The sequence below is a fragment of the Anarhichas minor genome, unplaced genomic scaffold, assembly GCF_050575085.1.
Source record: "Anarhichas minor isolate MPS153535 unplaced genomic scaffold, ASM5057508v1 ptg000026l, whole genome shotgun sequence".
NCBI classification, from domain to species: domain Eukaryota; kingdom Metazoa; phylum Chordata; class Actinopteri; order Perciformes; family Anarhichadidae; genus Anarhichas; species Anarhichas minor.
In genome coordinates, this window is record NW_027466472.1 from 9,497,733 (window position 1) to 9,514,740 (window position 17,008).

General features: G+C 41.6%; 1 protein-coding gene across 1 annotated transcript in view; it reads right to left on the reverse strand.

The window, feature by feature from the left end:
- Positions 1-17,008, reverse strand: part of grik4 (glutamate receptor, ionotropic, kainate 4) — a 127,911-nt gene that overhangs the window by 38,384 nt on the left and 72,519 nt on the right. The window contains exons 7-9 of the mRNA XM_076100263.1: positions 10,423-10,584; positions 6,905-7,057; positions 5,000-5,104 (exon numbers count right to left, since the gene is read on the reverse strand). Of these exons, the coding sequence (XP_075956378.1) occupies positions 5,000-5,104; positions 6,905-7,057; positions 10,423-10,584 (420 nt within the window). The remainder of the gene's footprint in view (positions 1-4,999; positions 5,105-6,904; positions 7,058-10,422; positions 10,585-17,008) is intronic.

Consider the following 17,008-nt stretch of genomic DNA (forward strand, 5'->3'; position numbering starts at 1 on the left):
AATAAGGGAAGAAAAAAAAAGAGCTCCAGCTGTTATTTGACATGCAGAAATATAGTTTCTAGTTTTATAGCTTTGTCTTTGCGTCTTTTCTTTTGTCCTGTTTTTCTCTGGGACGCCCTTTCTGTCTCATTTACTTTCAGCCTGTCATCCTCTTTTCTCTGTTACCTCTCTCCCTTCCCCTCCACCTGCTTCTTTTGTCTCCTCTGTGGACTTTTGTTGGTTACAGGTGCCAGTGGTGCCCCGACCAGAGCACGGAAAAATGTCATGCCAACTTCTTACACCATCATCGTTGGCCTACATGGCTGCCAGCACAACAGCAGCTGGGAAATGTACTTTGCTTGCCAAAACTGAACAAATAAAGATTATTATGTAATGCTGCCACATCAAATTCTGGAGATAGGAATGCTAAACGAACTGCCATCTGAAATGGTTGTTTTCAAGCTTAAAGCGATTGAATTTTACTTTTATATTATGGTTGAATAGGTATGGTGCTCTAGAGGGGTAATTGTCATTTTTAGATGATATTAAAGCATATCTCTCACTGTTGTGAATTTTGCAAAAGACCACACTTGGTCAAAATGCACAATTCAAGAATGAATAATTCAAACAAAAGAAGTAAAAAGAACAGTTTCTAGTTTTGTGATTTAAACTTCTGAATGCATTAATAATACATTTGGGCAACCACAATGGCAATATTACAATAATCATTTTGGCTTTGACGAGTTTAACGCCTTCTGAGTCAAAAATAAAATTTCACACCACGTCAATCCTAAAGTTGTCTAGAACCTGAACCTTTGTTTCATTTTATTAAATCATTGCTGCAGAGCTGGACTAGCATGAACAGAACCAGTGCAGACTCACAGTTAATCACGGCTACTGATGTGAAGATTAGTTTTAAAAATACGTCATGAATTACTAATTCCAAATCCTATGAAGCACATCCAATGACTTGTGCTCATTATTCATTATGTAGTAATGGAGAAAGCAACCTAGTGATGGTGACTAAATAGACTGACAGCCAGACAAATAGAGAGACAGACGGACAGATAGTGGTGGATAGAAAGCCATAAAACGCATCAGACAGAGCAGCAGGAAACTGTTATTATTTCTAAAAAGGCCTGCCAGAGAGATTCAATATTTGACAGTCATTAGCTGTAGAGTGTTGGACGCCCGAGGAGCTAATGGTCACACATGTGAGGCGATTGCTAACGCCTCCACAGGGATTGGGGTGAAAGAATGGTGGGTGCTATAGGAAGAAAGGTAGAGAAATGGAGGTTGGCTGCTCTATACAATATGCCTTAATGCTCACTGTCTCCCGAAAGGGTTGGATAGAAGTTCATTAAAGGTGTTCGGTTCACTTATTTTAATGTGCAATTACTGGCTAGACATCAAAATATGTGAAATAACAACTTGTCATGTGTTGATTGGTAAATATTCTGCTTAAAGGTATATTATGTAGCCACACTGTCGGTTCCTGTTTGTAAACACAGCATTCAAAATCCACCCCTCCTCTCCAGCTCAACGAGCGAGCGCGAAAGAGAGAGAGAGAGGGGGAGTGAGCGGTGGTCGAGAGAGCCAGAGAGTGGATGAAGAGAGGTGCCAGTGTCATTGAGAACAAAGCCTTGAATCGGAAGAATAAAACATTATTTTCTGATTGTTTCACAGTAATTACGTTCTAAAGCATAGATCAACACACAGATGTGTGTGTGTGTGTGTGTGTGTGTGTGTGTGTGTGTGTGTGTGGGCACTGAGATACCTTCCTTATCTCTGCCAAGGCCTTGGCACCTCCAGTATCTGCCTGGCTGAAGCAGCCCCAACCCAACACCATGTGGGAGGTGTTAGTTACCAAAACAAACAACCCCCCCCCCCCCCCCCCCCCCCCCCCGTCCCCTGTCCCCTGTCCCCTGTCTAACACCTTGCCTCTCGCCATTAAAATAACTGGTAGGGCTTTATAATACTTCTGGTTGAAATCATCACATTAGGCCTGACAGCATTATCCTCCTGCTTGACTGGCCCAGTGCCAGCATAAAGAGTGGACATGGGGAGACACAGACAAGGTTAATAAAGGAAGATCGGCTGCTGTCTGACTCCTTTACAGTGTTGCTAAGGTAAGATAGGAACCCAATCCCCTCTCTGTCATGGAGATCATCCCAACTGAAAGGGTCAAATGTTTTAAAACAGAGCTGTGCAACTCAGTTATTCCTCTCTGCGCTGTCAAACTCTCTGTGTCTTATCTGTATCTCATAACAGTATACCAACAAGTGCTTAAATGCTGATAAGAAAGCACAAAGATGGCTATCTGCTGCAGCAGAGTGGTGAATGTGTGTTGGATTATGGATGAGTTGACTTAGATAATACACAATGCAGCATTGACAGAAAACCACAACATGGCAACAGAGAGAACACAGCTGTCAGGGTGAGACAGGCATTTCTCGGGGAAATCCTATGCATAATTTGGTACAGCACTGTGAAAAAGCATGAACTTGAGGGATTACAGTTATCGCTTTACATCATTTAAGATGAAATGTGAAACACAAAAGCCCTGGCATTTATAGAAAACGGGGTTTGAAGCTAGCGCACCATGTCAGCTACTGTGTATAAAAATGACGCCACTCAAAATAGTTTCCGCCGTTCACTCATAATAAGACACACATGGCAAGAAAAGATGCAAGCAGATAGTCAGGTGTAATCCTTTCATTGTATGGACTGAATGGGAGTGAGGGAGAGGCAGAGACAATGAGAGGGGCTGAGGAGAACGAGGAAGAACTTCCGTATTCAGGAGCAGATGTTGCTCTACGATAGTGTGTCTTTGTGTGTTTGTAGACATTTACTGGCCACAAAACCCCAGACGCAGAGAGCTTGCGTTATGTGTCTCCCTTCACTTTGACAACCACTGTTCATGAAATGCATGAGAAAAATACACCACGGAGCTGGTGTATGTTGTTTTACATGTAGCAGATACATGTGCGCTGATATTAATATGAAGATTACAGTTACTAAAGAGAGATCAGGTTATTGATCATCACTTGCCGTTTGCAAAGAGAGAGTGGTGGTTTTTCATTAAACATTGGATGAGCCTGGATGACCTTTACAGGTTACCAATTACAAAATAAAGCATGTAGGAAACAGGTCTCATCACTCTTAAATGTATTTTATATTCCCTCTGAACGTATGCAATGTCATCTGAGGGTTTATAAAGTCTTAATTGGGATCAATGGACCAATAATATTTCTTGAGCCCACAAATTTAATAATCCAATCATTATAATTACACTTAATAATGATTATTTGATACCCACATTATCTGATACCCAAATTTAAAACTTACACAAGAAAAGCAAAAATAAAACATTGGTGAATCCCATAAATCAATGGGCACTAACAAAATAAGAATACATTTTGGATATAAACAACAATGAGAGGAAATGTGTTCTTATATTGCTGATGTTTTTTAACATCTGTCATTCCCCAAAAAAAACCGATTTTCAATCAGGTTGTCTTCAGACAGAGATTTACGGTATTTGTGGTTTGTGGAACCTTGACATCAAACATTGGAATCCCATGTTATAATCGAACCAACTCCTGAGCAATGTATACAGTTCATAGAGCACCAGTAGTTCTGCAATTCCGCCATTAACAGACAGTCCTCTAAGCTGCCCAAAGCCTCTCGTCACTTACATTTCATTACTGGCTACTTTCAGTCCTTGTAATCTTGGTAAATGTGTTCAATTTCGAAGAAAGTGTTCCGTATTTGAAAGTGTGTTCCCTGGTGTGAAACTGAGGCAAAGAGAAGTCAGGGGAGACCAGTTCCAGAGATTGTGTGAGGTGGTTCAGAGCATAGACTGAAATGCCCTGTGGTGCATGGAGAGCGTTTTTATTAAACGAAAGAGCACAACAAGACCGCTTGTGTAGGAAGCTTGAAATTCCAGCATCCACTGAGGCAATACTGGAGTGATTGGTATTGATCAACACCACCCACACATCCCTGCTGGTATCGTAATTGTGTGATGCTACACTCAATTAGTACTAATTGCTCTTTTATTGTAAAGAATCACAACCTCAAATATGTATCTAATGTTTATCCAAAGATACAGAGACATATCTGTAGAAGCAGTAATAAGTCAACACCGACGGAATTCTGTTTTAACCTAAATTATTTTTTCCCGTAAAATAGGCTTCTGAGCACCTTCAACGAGGCATCCCTAATATTGTCCTCTGGCACTTTGACACTTCTAGCAGGATAATTGGGAAGATGTCAGTTGAGCAAGTTTTATCACGTTTCCTTGCTGTACGATCCAGAGTTACCTGACTGCCATAAAGACAACTGTAGCGCCAGAAGTAGTGCCCTACTGAGAGAAGGACTGCGCAGTAGAGCTTTGTGTTGAGCAGTAACAGCTATATGATGGCCAGTGTCTATCTGAAGAGAAAGGGAGGAATCGTTGTGTGTCACTTCTGAAACAATCTCAGAACCCATCGGCTATCGGTCAGACGACGGATAAGCCTCCGGTGGCGAGAAGGTTATATTTCTTGGGCTCTGGTGTAGCCAACGGACATCCGGGCCTGGGCTTCCTTTTCTGTCTGCTGCGCATTGTTTACAGTCCGATAAGTAACTTTAGATGGGAGACTGGATTTGGAGTTGAGAGATGACGTGTACGACCTGATTGTTTCACAAGTCAGTTTACAAGCTAATCTTAAACCATCAAAAAAGCTAATTCATCGTCAGAAGATTGCCGGTGGGTTTCCGGATTGCATTCCGACCAAAGCATTCCACACAGATCCTTTACATTCATTCATTCAAGACTGCTTGAACATGATTGGTCAATACTACCAAGGCTACTAACGAATACCGGAACACTTCTGATGGCAAAATCAATACATTTTCAACATGTCAATTCAGAATCTGTTTCTAGAGATTACTTCTGAAATAACAAACAAGTTACATATAATTATTTTTGAAACAATCACATGGACTTTATGCTGCGCTTCGGGAGTTACATTACCTGCCTTAGGCCATCCTTGCTGTTCTGCATGATCCTCAGGGCGTAGTTAGAGCGCTGACCTTTGCTGTTGAATTCAATGTGGCCCGTGAGACCTTCCAACTCTACCTATCCAACACAGAGACAGCAACACGTTAAAAATAGATCCTGCCTTCTTCCCTCCCAGCAGCACCTATGGATATGACTGGAGGCTACATTAGCACTACTGGCTCAGTTTCAGCTTTTTGAAATATGTCAAGTTTAGATAATGATATGAAGACGAAGCTGCAATATCTTCAATTTACGGCAAAACAGATGAGCCATTAGTCGCGTCTTCTTTCTCTGGGAGAAAAGACAAACAGTCTGACATCAAATACATGCCACATTTAAGTATTTTGATAGCCCAATCACTTAGAGTCATTTCTCCATAATAGGATAACACATTGTATTCACTGACAGCTCATCCTTTTCTCTCCTTCTCTATTGTCTGTCAGTATACTGCAGCGATGAGATAAATTGACCTAGTAGATAGGGAGCATATCTCTAAATAAGATCAAACACAGACAACACGGTATTATCAGCAGTCAGTGAAAATATATTGGCTTTAAAATAATGAAGGAATATGCATCACAACTGAAGCAATAAAGAAGACCTCATAAAACAGAATAAAACACTCACACAGACATGTGAAATCCTAAATTTAGGAAAATTATTTCAGTCATTTTTATGCATTAAATATAAGCATATATAGCATAAAGGCTGAAGACAGGGAGACAGCCAGCCTGGCTCCAGGGTTACTTAATACAAATTAAATGGCAATTTTTGTAATTAGTAATGTAATCCATTGGATTACAAACATGTTTTATATAATCTGAATACTTTTTGGTTACTTCAAAATCAAACATATTGCACCTTATACAAAAAAATAGATGCAGCCACAAAAAATGTCCCACGCATAATCTTTTTCTCTTTAAACATCAAAAAACACGTTCTCAATATGTTCAATTTCAATTTTGGATGTAAATACAAAACGAATAGGATCCATAAATCAGTGGTTCCCAAAGTGGGGGTCGCGACCCCTAGGGGGGGCGCGGTGGTACTACAGGGGGGTCGCGGCTTCATCACCAACCCACACACACAGACGCACACATACACCGGTAAAACAATATAAAATAACCGACGTGACATGCACTGTGTTCCAACCACGCCACCAGAGCGGCTCATGTCACAGACCGACTGTGGCAAAACCAGCGAGAGCGAGAGCGAGCGCGCGCCCGAGCGAGAGAGCGCGAACGAGCGAGGGAGAGAGAGAGTGAGGGAGCGCGAACGAGAGAGAGACACACAGCGACACAGAGCGAGAAAGATACGGAGCGACAGAGAAAGATAAAGATAAGAGAAGGAAGTATGTACAAAGATGGACAGATTTGTGACTGGTCTAAAGCGCAAAAATATTTTATACAGTTCATGCATTATAATGCAATTCATTAAAAACCAAGACAAATTTGGGGTCGGGTTGCGGGGGGGGGGGGGGGGGTCGTCCAATGTTCCTATATCATCAAAGGGGGTCTTGACAGAAAAAGTTTGGGAACCACTGCCATAAATCATCATAAAAAAACACAAACACATACATTAGTTCATGAAACTGGCAACCTGAGAGGAGCAACGCACTTTGATATATACGGTGGAACATATTCAGCATTTAGAATTGGTCAAATCAAATTACCCCATAAAAACATGCTGGCATAAACGTATATTTTAAAGACGTAATCAAAAATGTCATCAAATAATCCTTGACAATGTAATTATAATCTGACTGAACATTTTTACAAATGTAATCTGGCTCAATTATTGTGTTAAATGTCAAACTATTCCTTTAAGACGAGGAGGGGTCAAGCCTGTTTTCCTGATGTCCAGCAGAGGCAATCTTACCATCCTCAGGTAATTCATGAGGCTGGTGCCATGCTCCCAGATCTTGGATGACTTGCAGGAGAGCTGAGTGGCGCCAACATTCTGGCTACGGTTCAACTCCTGGACCGCCGCCACCACCGCGTATACCGCATCAAAGAGCAGCGCTGAGGACAGCTGCAGAGGGAGAGGGAGGCAAGAAGGTGAATACATTATACATTCACACACTGACGCACACACAAAGCTGCGAGAGCTCAAAGCACACACACTGCAGGTGTAACATGTCAGTGGTTAGCGGTCAGTGAGGGGTTAACCTATCCCTGGAGTGGCAGTGAGATTATTCCATTAGATCATTAGAAAGACTCTGATCTGCTGACAGCGTTGAAAACCACCTCTCCCTCTCGTTCTCCGTCTCTCGGAGAGACGCTGTCCTTCCCACTCTTATCCCCAATGAAGCTGGCACACCCTGACCATTCCAATTACTGCCTGCCTCTCTCAGCGAGGGCACACTGGGAGAGGCAGCTTCTCCTCTCATCACCCCTGTACAAACAGCCTACTCGCCACTACCGCCCTGCGATGTACATTTGATTACAATACATGATTATTGTACTGTATTAGAAGCTATAGGGGAGAGTCTGAGAATTGGAAAGAGAAATTGAATTGCCCTGATGTTTGGTGGATATTGATGCAGGGAGGGATCGTAATGCATAGCAAAATTTAGAGACCAAAGAGAACCACAATTGGCCATTAAACTGCAAACCTGTGATGTATTACAACCTTGAATTGTCTAACATAATTGGTGGATTGCACAGTAAGAGCAATACGGTGTACACAAACAGCCTGTGAAGACATTACAACCAGGAGGCGATGCATTTTAGGTTTGCCGTATGACAATACTGTCTTGGTGGTCATTAAATCAGCATTAAAAAGAGAAGTTTTACAGTGTTTCTTATATCCCACTCGTATCTCATGATATCTACAAGGCTCAGCAAATAATGCTCGTTTCACTCTGGAAGTCTGTCTTTCTTCGCTCACTATCGTTCTTTGTATGAGTAGGTGGATCAGAAAGTTAATATTACATGATTCGTACAATAGGTCTGACTCTTTCATAACTTGTGTTTGTATGTTATTACAAATGCAATATGAGTAAATTAGCTTATATGGGCCAGGTTGTTTAAATCAGTGTTTTTTTTTAGTGTCTCAGCTGATTATATGTAGAATCACAGTGGAAAGCAAAATTGTACTGAAAAGAGCCTGATAAGAAAAACACATCACAAAGCTTTGCATGCTTCTGAAGCCGTTGCACATTAGCAAACGACAACTCCAGACTGAAAGGGACAAGCTACTGCGTCCCTTTCAGTCTGAATCTATGAATGTTCAGGAGAAGGTTTGTAGTCTTAAAGTTTACCTCCCAGGTGTTAATCTTTTTTTGCAGTTTTTCATAAACATACTGTCAGGGATCTGTAGTCTTCACTCCACAAAGCCATTCCTCTGTCACAGGTGTACTCCATTTATGTGCCAACATGAGCTGCTTTCACTATTTCAGGCCTGTTTTCACAAACGATTATATTGTATCTTTCAAACTTTGGTTTTATTTGATGCTCTCTAAACAAATACAGACATATCTTGTGTAACTGATGTTTTAGTCTCATTAAAATCTGTGCGTCTATGTGGTTACTTTCCACGAAGCTAATTTGAGGATATAAATATCTTCACACAATTGCAAAATATTTCCAGGCAGCACAATTTGTAGTTATTCGTCTCCCGTAAAACCTTTTTCCTTACGAACCTACCCTACTAATTAAATGCCACATGGTTGCATTTTCTCTGATGAACTTTTATGATCAGTTAGCATGGTGCATGTCTTTATCTTTGAATGCATTGAATGTCTCAGCTCTACACACGTAAAGAGGTCACTTGTGCATTTCTTGTATGTATGAGCCCCACTTACATTTCCTTCCAGACCTAATTACTGTTAATGAAAAGACAGCATATTATCTATGCGTATGTCTAAATGAGTTAATCACTTTCTTGCTCTGCCTTCATCAGCCTTTATTCTCTCTAGTTGTTAGCTAATTAGTCAAAAGTCCTAATTGCCGCAGGCTCAGAAGTATCTGAACAAAACACAACATTTTTTCATGGTATTTAAACTATTCTTGACCTGTTTCACCGCCCAGCTTGTGTGAAGCAGAAGGGGGTGATGGGTTCCCTTTCTTTTAACAGCAGAGGAATTCATTCATTAATTCCTTTTCTGAATTTATAATTCCTGATGACGGCCATTATGTTTTTTGCACTTAGATGTTTTTGTTAGCAGTCATTTCTAACTACCTCTAATGTTTTTGTTTTTTAAAATGATACAATACATTTTCAAATTGAATTACTTTGAAGACTGTTTTATTCACTAATCATCAGTTTTCCCCATTGTCATAAATACATAATTATTTATTTATTATAAGACAAAAAGATTTATATTCATACTGTAAGCTTATACATGTTTGAAAACACCAGTTAAATATTGATGGTGTTGATGGTTAAATATTGATTCATATATAATGTGTATGTGTGCATGTAAGGACTAATACAGTGAGATTTTCTGTACTGGACACTGTGAGCAGAAATCCAATAACTGGTGAAGTTCTTCTTGTTACTCTCAGATGCCATTTTTACGAGTGACACCCGGGGACTAATGGGTGAGAGAGTTTAGCTTTGTTGTGGAGTGAGATAATACTCATAAAGTTTGGCCTCATAAACAAGAGCTCATTCACGAGTAGGTGGCTCTCATCATATTTATGCAGGTAATTTACGACATGTATTTGCTGAACTGGTCCTAGAGAACTCTGATAAGCCTATCTCATAAAATAAGTATGAGACCGTTATGCTGAAGATACAAAATGTTCACGCACGAGTGCCGTTTCTTCTGTCAAGTGTGGTCGGCTCAAATGTAAACAACTGTTCTGCATGAGACAAATGATCTATTATCTTCTTTATTTATACAAACCTGCAAGAGTCTTCATATGTAAAAAGTGTCTAGGTTATTTTAGGCTGTTTTTGAAGTCCCTCATTCAAATATGCAGGGGTGGTGTGTTAAATGTTGAGCTACAGATAATGTTCAGATGCAAACAGTGGATGATTTAAGGGGTGATGGGGTGCAGTAGAGGGTAAGCTGCCCTTTTGCATTGCATTTCCTCTGAAGCAAGTTTAACAAGGAGGATGCCATTATAAATGCAATAAGCAAGGTGGCAAACGCTGCTAATGAGCTATCTGGGAAACAACAACTGCCTTCAGCAATACCTGCAATTACAACAGTTAACTGGATAAATGTCACTCCTGTATATTTCAGAGGCACTTTTGTATCTAAGTGACTTCAGTATTTTAGTGGAGGAGTTTGAGATACAGCAGTACACTGGAAGAATAACGCTTTAGAGAACGCTGTTTGGACTTGGTAAGGGAAAAAGATGAAAAGGGTTCATCATCCATTATTCGCATGGGTGACATTGGTCTTTTCTGTGTGTGTGTGTGATATCATGTGTGTGAGTACTAACTGGGGTGCCAGCGAAGGGTGCATGGTCACAGTTCTCTTGCCAGGAGCGGTTGAGGCTTAGCACAAAATCCTGGAAGAAGGGATGAGTTTTGTTGAAGACTGAAAAACCAACTATGTTGACTCGGTGGTCCACCACGTCGTCCAGTCGCAGTAAAGAGAATTCCTGCAGGGCAAAATGAGAAGAGGGAGAGAGACAGACAGAGATTATTGGTTGAATGCAGAACTGATGAGAAACTGTCACGTTCTGCAATGATCTGCCATAATCCACTTTAAATAACACCAAATGATTCATCGAATCATTGTCAAGGTAAAAAGGGCATCTGTTAATCAAGTATGTTTACATCCGATTTAATCCGCCGCACTTAGCTTTCATCAACTCCCATTATTCCGGCTGATTGACGTGAGAAAGCGGTTACCATTTCGCTATGCATCACTGCACAAAACCATGCATTTTGCACTGGCCCTATGCTATTCCTAACATACAGGTCATTATATGAATACTGAATTGCAATGCTAGATAGAATTAGAGAGAGACAGACAGGAAGAGCCTGAGACGGACAGGAGACCGGAAGGGGCGGGGACAAGGACACTGAGACCGATAGATAATTGAGAAAGTGAGATAGAGATCCATGGCATATTGAAATGCTCCAGGCTAGGATGAGAGGAAAATACAGGTATCTGTTATTTGGCTTTTTGCTCTAGGGAACAAGCTGATGTTTCACTGCCTGGGGAACAGCAGACAGGTCGGAGATAGAGATGAAGAAGAGGAGGGGGTGGTGCGAGTGGGGATGGACGTTTCCTGAAGGTTAATAGAGGTGTCAGAACCTAGTACCCCCTCAGGTGGTAGCTTTCGCTTGGCAGCCTGTTGTGCCATCTCGCTTATGACAGCCAGACCAAGCCCAGTCTACCTGTCTGTCACCTGGGCCAGGAACTCTGAAGATAGAAGGGGTTGGAGGCGATGGTGAGGTAGAAAATAAAAAATGTGTGGTGTGGGAGTTAAGAGGCGGCAGGTGACACTGGGGAGTTTTAAGACGAGTAGGCAGAAGAGAGGAGAGAAGATCCGTGCGTAAATATTAGTTACAATGGTCAACAGGTTGGATGGACAAGTAAAAGAGTCCTTGATTTGCGAGGTCTAGCCACAAATGGTGTGCAGTTTTAAAAAACACAAACAATATGTCTTTGTGCTTTGGTATCTTCCAGACTGTTTTTGATTCTTCTCCTGGCCCATTTGAAATCTATGTACTGCCTTTAAAGCGGATGAGAGGAGGTGGACTTCTGATTAGTCGCACCAACTCCACCTGTGGCTGATGTTTCCCTCCTAATAAAGGTGCAGTCACTGCCTTTTCATTTTTTGCTAGGAAACAGTGAGCCACAGTTGCCTCCAGTCACAAATTGATCCCGCCTCTTTCACTTCGTGCAGGGTTCAAGCGGATTGAACTTTGACATGTAAAATCACAATGTTCAACTGCTGCAGTTTATAATTACAATCCTACCCACACTAATTAATTTTCCTGCTGCTTTTTGCCTGACTAGGCCAGTACATTCACCTGTCAAAATACAGTCTGACTGGGTTGTGATTCATCCAGCTCCAGCACTGCTTTCATATTGGACTGCGCTGCACCCGTGCTGCGTTTGTGCCTGAGCCTGCAGCTGGGCTCTCACGTGTGCACCCAATTATAAAAAAAACACACAAAACAAATGGAAACAAAAAGACAGTTGACAAAAATATTTGAGATTGCAAACAGAGAGCAAAGCAAAAACTTATGATACATAATTCATCATGATTTGAAGAGATTGAAAAATAGCTGTAAAGCACATCTGAACACCATGTAAGAACACTTGATCCCTGTCTTAATTTCAACCACCAATGCCATCACATTAGGAAATAAATTCTAATTAAAAAATATCCTTATTTCTTTTAATATATTTTTGTTCATGAACTCAAAGGATAAGAACGTACTATTACTGATTCCCATGCATCACATAAAACACGTTTTAATCGGCTCTTTTTGTATCTTTAGCTATCCCTTGTGGGGCCTCATAAGCCTTATGGGACTGGCCATATAATTACTGGCTAAGTGTACTTTAATAGATCATTAGAGGCAGAGCTCTGTAAATGAGCCTCTCATTAAGTGTGTCCCTCAAGGGTGCCTATATGCATGTACATACGCACATGAGCACAAACCGGAGAGAACATGTGCACACCCACACACAGGAAAATTAAATTGAGCACACACACACACACACACACACACACACACACACACACACACACACACACACACACACACACACACACACTAAAGACCAAGGTCACCACAATATCCTTAGGCTGTGTCTGAAGAAAACTAATGTGCTGAATTCCTAGGCTTTCAGGGCACAGACACTGACACACAAGCACATTCAAATTCAAATACACACACACACATGGTCAGACACAAACACAGACTAAATCCCTTCACATGAGAAATATGCTCTCTTGCATACTGAATCGGTGGTGTGAAACGTACGGCTCTAAGCAGAGGTAAGTTGTTTCCCAGCAGTGAGGGAACGAAAAGGCAAAGTTGAAGGGTAGATCAGAGCAGTGGAGAAACCAACTGGGGTGAAAAGGGTGGAGGGAAAGAACGACGATGGAGAGGACAGAGAGAGAAGAGAGAGAGAGAGAGAGAAGAGAAAGAGAGAGAGAGAGAGAGAGAGAGAGAAGTTGAATCAATGGAGAGAGAAGGTAAGAGATTATTTGGCACAACCGAGACCTTAAAAGCTGTGGAGGAGAAAGAGAGAGCGTGACAGCCTGGCCGAGGGCCCCGACATCGGCTATCACCTGGAGGTCAATCAGCAGTCAGGACCCTATAGCCAACACCAACCCAAAACTGTTGCTTCACCGGCTCGATTCCTGCCTTACTCTCTGTGAAAACCTTACAATCTGGAAGTCTCCCGTCATATCTATTCTTTATTGTACGTCTCCTTTGTTATTCTCTCAATATCTCTTTTATCATTTTATATGGTCTTTTTAGATCCTTCCAGTGATTTTTCTTACTTTTCATATAATAGGCAATTCACACATGCACACATGTACACTCACTGACAGAAATGCCCGAATGTGTGACCACTTGGTGTTTTGTTATGATGTAGTCAGCTTGAGCAGTGAATAATGAGATCCCAGGAGAATGATGGTGGTGCTGATAGTACTGGTGGTTCATGATAGTTATGAACCATACCCCACCATCCCATACCCATCCACATTATGTATTTTCAGTGGTGTACGCCTCTATAAACACACCATCCTAAACTATCCAGAAATAAAGCACAAAGCTCAATAGATCAACCAGCCCTTCTCTTTTTGCATTGATCTCATCTCCCTAAATAGGATAGAAATGCTGAAATTATTGTCCAACGGTATCAACTGTCTCTTCAAAATTACGTTCCCAAACAACTAAAGTCGCAGTTTTAAACCTATGTAACTTGAAATGTTTTTATCGTATTGTTAAAATAAGTCAACGTTGACTTTTCATTTCACACGGGACTTGAGGAGCCGTCCTCTGGGTGGAAGTGCTGCGTATGTTTGACCCATCCGTCGACCCCAACCGTCTCCCCCCCATGTGGACTTCTGCGGAGTTTGATTAGAACCATATTTGTGTAAAGTCAAAAAAAAAAAAATTATTTTCCTCAAAACATAAATGACATTGCAGGTTTTGTTGTATGGACCATGATTTTTAGGAGACCACACTGCCGGAGGACAAGTGCCTCAAAAAGGTAATGTCAAGCCCTGCTTTCAAATGCAAGCTAGAGGGTATATGGAGTTCGGCATGATGTGCAGGGAATGGTGATTCATATTGTCACTTTTTCATATTGGGAATATGAAGATGACTTTGAGTCATCTGTTTGAAAAACTTTGCTACAGCGGCGTTAAAGTTAATGAAGTTTGCTGAAGTTGAGAACCACCAGTCAATGATGGTTTAAAGGAATAATGTGTCAGAACAATGAATTGAAGTTGCAATGACTCATGGGCATACTTTTTACATAAATTAAAGGAGTATTAAGAAGGGCATGTACGATTTGTTTTATGCATGTATTAACATTAGATAACATACTCGTGGATCACTTATTGAAATAGAAACGAAGCTAATGCTATTGCTAGTGTTATACAACTCCATTGCAATTTGTAATCACAATTTATGCAATTCCACAATTAACTTAAAGCTTTTAATGGCTTATGAACACTAAATTATTTCCTATATTCCATCCTTTCTGCATCTGCCTTTTCCTCCCTCACCCTTTCTCCCGTATTCTCGCCCTCGCCTCCCCCCACCTTCTCCAACCATTCCTTTCTTCTGTCTCCCTCCTCTGCTGACACTTCATTTATCTCTGGTCCTGACATCCCTGACTAATGATCTGCCAGACTGCTCCCCTGCCTAATCTGTTTCCCCTGAATCATCTCAAGACGCTCATCTGCATCCTCACGCAGCTACCCGTCTCGAGTCAGGGTTTTTTGTCATGCCCACTTATAGATTTGACAGCTTTCAGTCTTCATTTTTGTTGTGTTTGTTTATTCTGTTATATGTTGATATTATCAATCTGGAGTGAGAACTTAAGTAAGGAAGAGGTGGTAGAGATGCTCATTTTGTCCTACCATAACCGAGTATACGCTTTAAGTATAGCATAAAGCTATACGAGTTGTTTGCATCCTCTCTTTCATGCTCCCCTTAATTTATACATATTGCCTGTGTTTGTCCGTTTGTGTTTGCTACTTATACATGGCAATAGTCCATTTATTTCCAAGGTCTCTATGGAGAAGATCAATGTGAAAGAATGGCCATTCATTGACCATCATTAGAGCTAATGATCTCCGGTGGATGCTGCCTGGGGCTCAGAGAGATGATTGTTTTTGCTTGCCTGTCTCTTTGTTTTAAAGCCATACCATTCAGATAGTTGCGCCTGCAACCTGCTACGTGTTCCTTGCTACAGTAATTCTGCTCTGTGATTGCTGAGTCACTGGTTCTGGGTAATGTAATGCTTAATCTAAAAACAAGGAATCCCTTTAGTTGATGGGGCTGGTCCGCATTAGACAGGCAAGTGATGGGGAGGAACAGGAGCACACAGGCATCACTCAGATTGTATCAAACATTGTTTATTTTATTCTATGTGATAAAGCTCCCAGCACCGGTTTATTTTCCCCTCTACCTATTAAGTCCACTTAATACCAGCCGTTAATATCCTGGGCTTTAATTGCAAGATCAAATAGAAATCTTGGCCCTTGGGTCACAGTGAACAGAGAGATTAAAACAAAAACATGCTTCACGGAAGAGCACAGAAACCGAACAGCTCCACAGGGCTTTTGCAGCTTCTCTCTGTAAAGTAGCCGACACCATGCAGCTTCTTCAGCTTAAACTTAATGTTTCACTCACACAAGAGCCTCACAATCGTCTGATGGATGCATACACACAAACAATCAAAACAAACAGAGCACACACACACTCAGCCACACTCACGTTGGCACTCAGCCCCTGCACTATGGCTTGCATCTAAGTGATTTGAATCCAGCGATCCAAGCAACTCGGCAGGATTGAATGAATCACATCAGTTTGGCAGTGACTCATCATATGTTGACGCGATGGCTAATGTCATTTGAAGGTTAGGTGAGCACGGGATCGGGCCCAGCAGTGCCTCACATGGCACACTTTCACTTTGTGATGTCATTCTGAGGCTTGATGATAGCGTGCAGGCTTCCTCCATCTCACTTTCTCACACACGCATGCCAAACACACCCACACATACACAAATCCACACAAAAACAGTCAAAAACATGCGTTGACACACAGTTGCCGGCTGACATATTATCCCTCTCTGCAAAGCGGGGGCCATCAGTTCAACCCCCCCCCCCCCCCCCCCCCAGACTCACCCCCCCACCCCTCCGTCTGTTTGTTTTGTTCTTCATGTTCCATTTCCCCTCCACACACCCGTGATCCCTCTTGTCACCGCAGTCGTTGTCATGCATCCGTGCCTGAAAAACTGCCAACACTTCCTGACTGTCACACATACTCAGACATACTCACACACACACACACATGTACACACACACACACACACACACACACACACACACACACACACACACGAATGATAAAACGTAAATTAATAAACTCAAGTACATGCTCACCCATAAAACATCCCCATTGTCCCTCCCACTCCCACATACATACGTACAGTTGGCCTTCTGGTGTCATAAACCAGAGACGGTGATACCGAAACAGACTGCCCACTGTATTCACATTTCAACACAAGACAAGTCCTCATGCAAAACATAGTCATTTAAGCAACTCATCTTTCATTCTTTTCTTTCTTTCTCATATTAGTTGATTGGCAGGTTTGTATTAAAGGGTGATGAGGGGAGTTACGTTTTACTTCTGAAGCATGGCTGATGCTGTTATTCTAGTTAATCCCTATTCTTCCACATACTGCTGTGCAAATGGCGGGTCCATTTGTTCCTGGCCAGTTGGGGTTCCAGGCCCGACATGCTCCATGCTTATGATTATTTCCTCCTAACACTGTCAAATAATAAAATGCTTTATAATTGAATGTGCCACTGA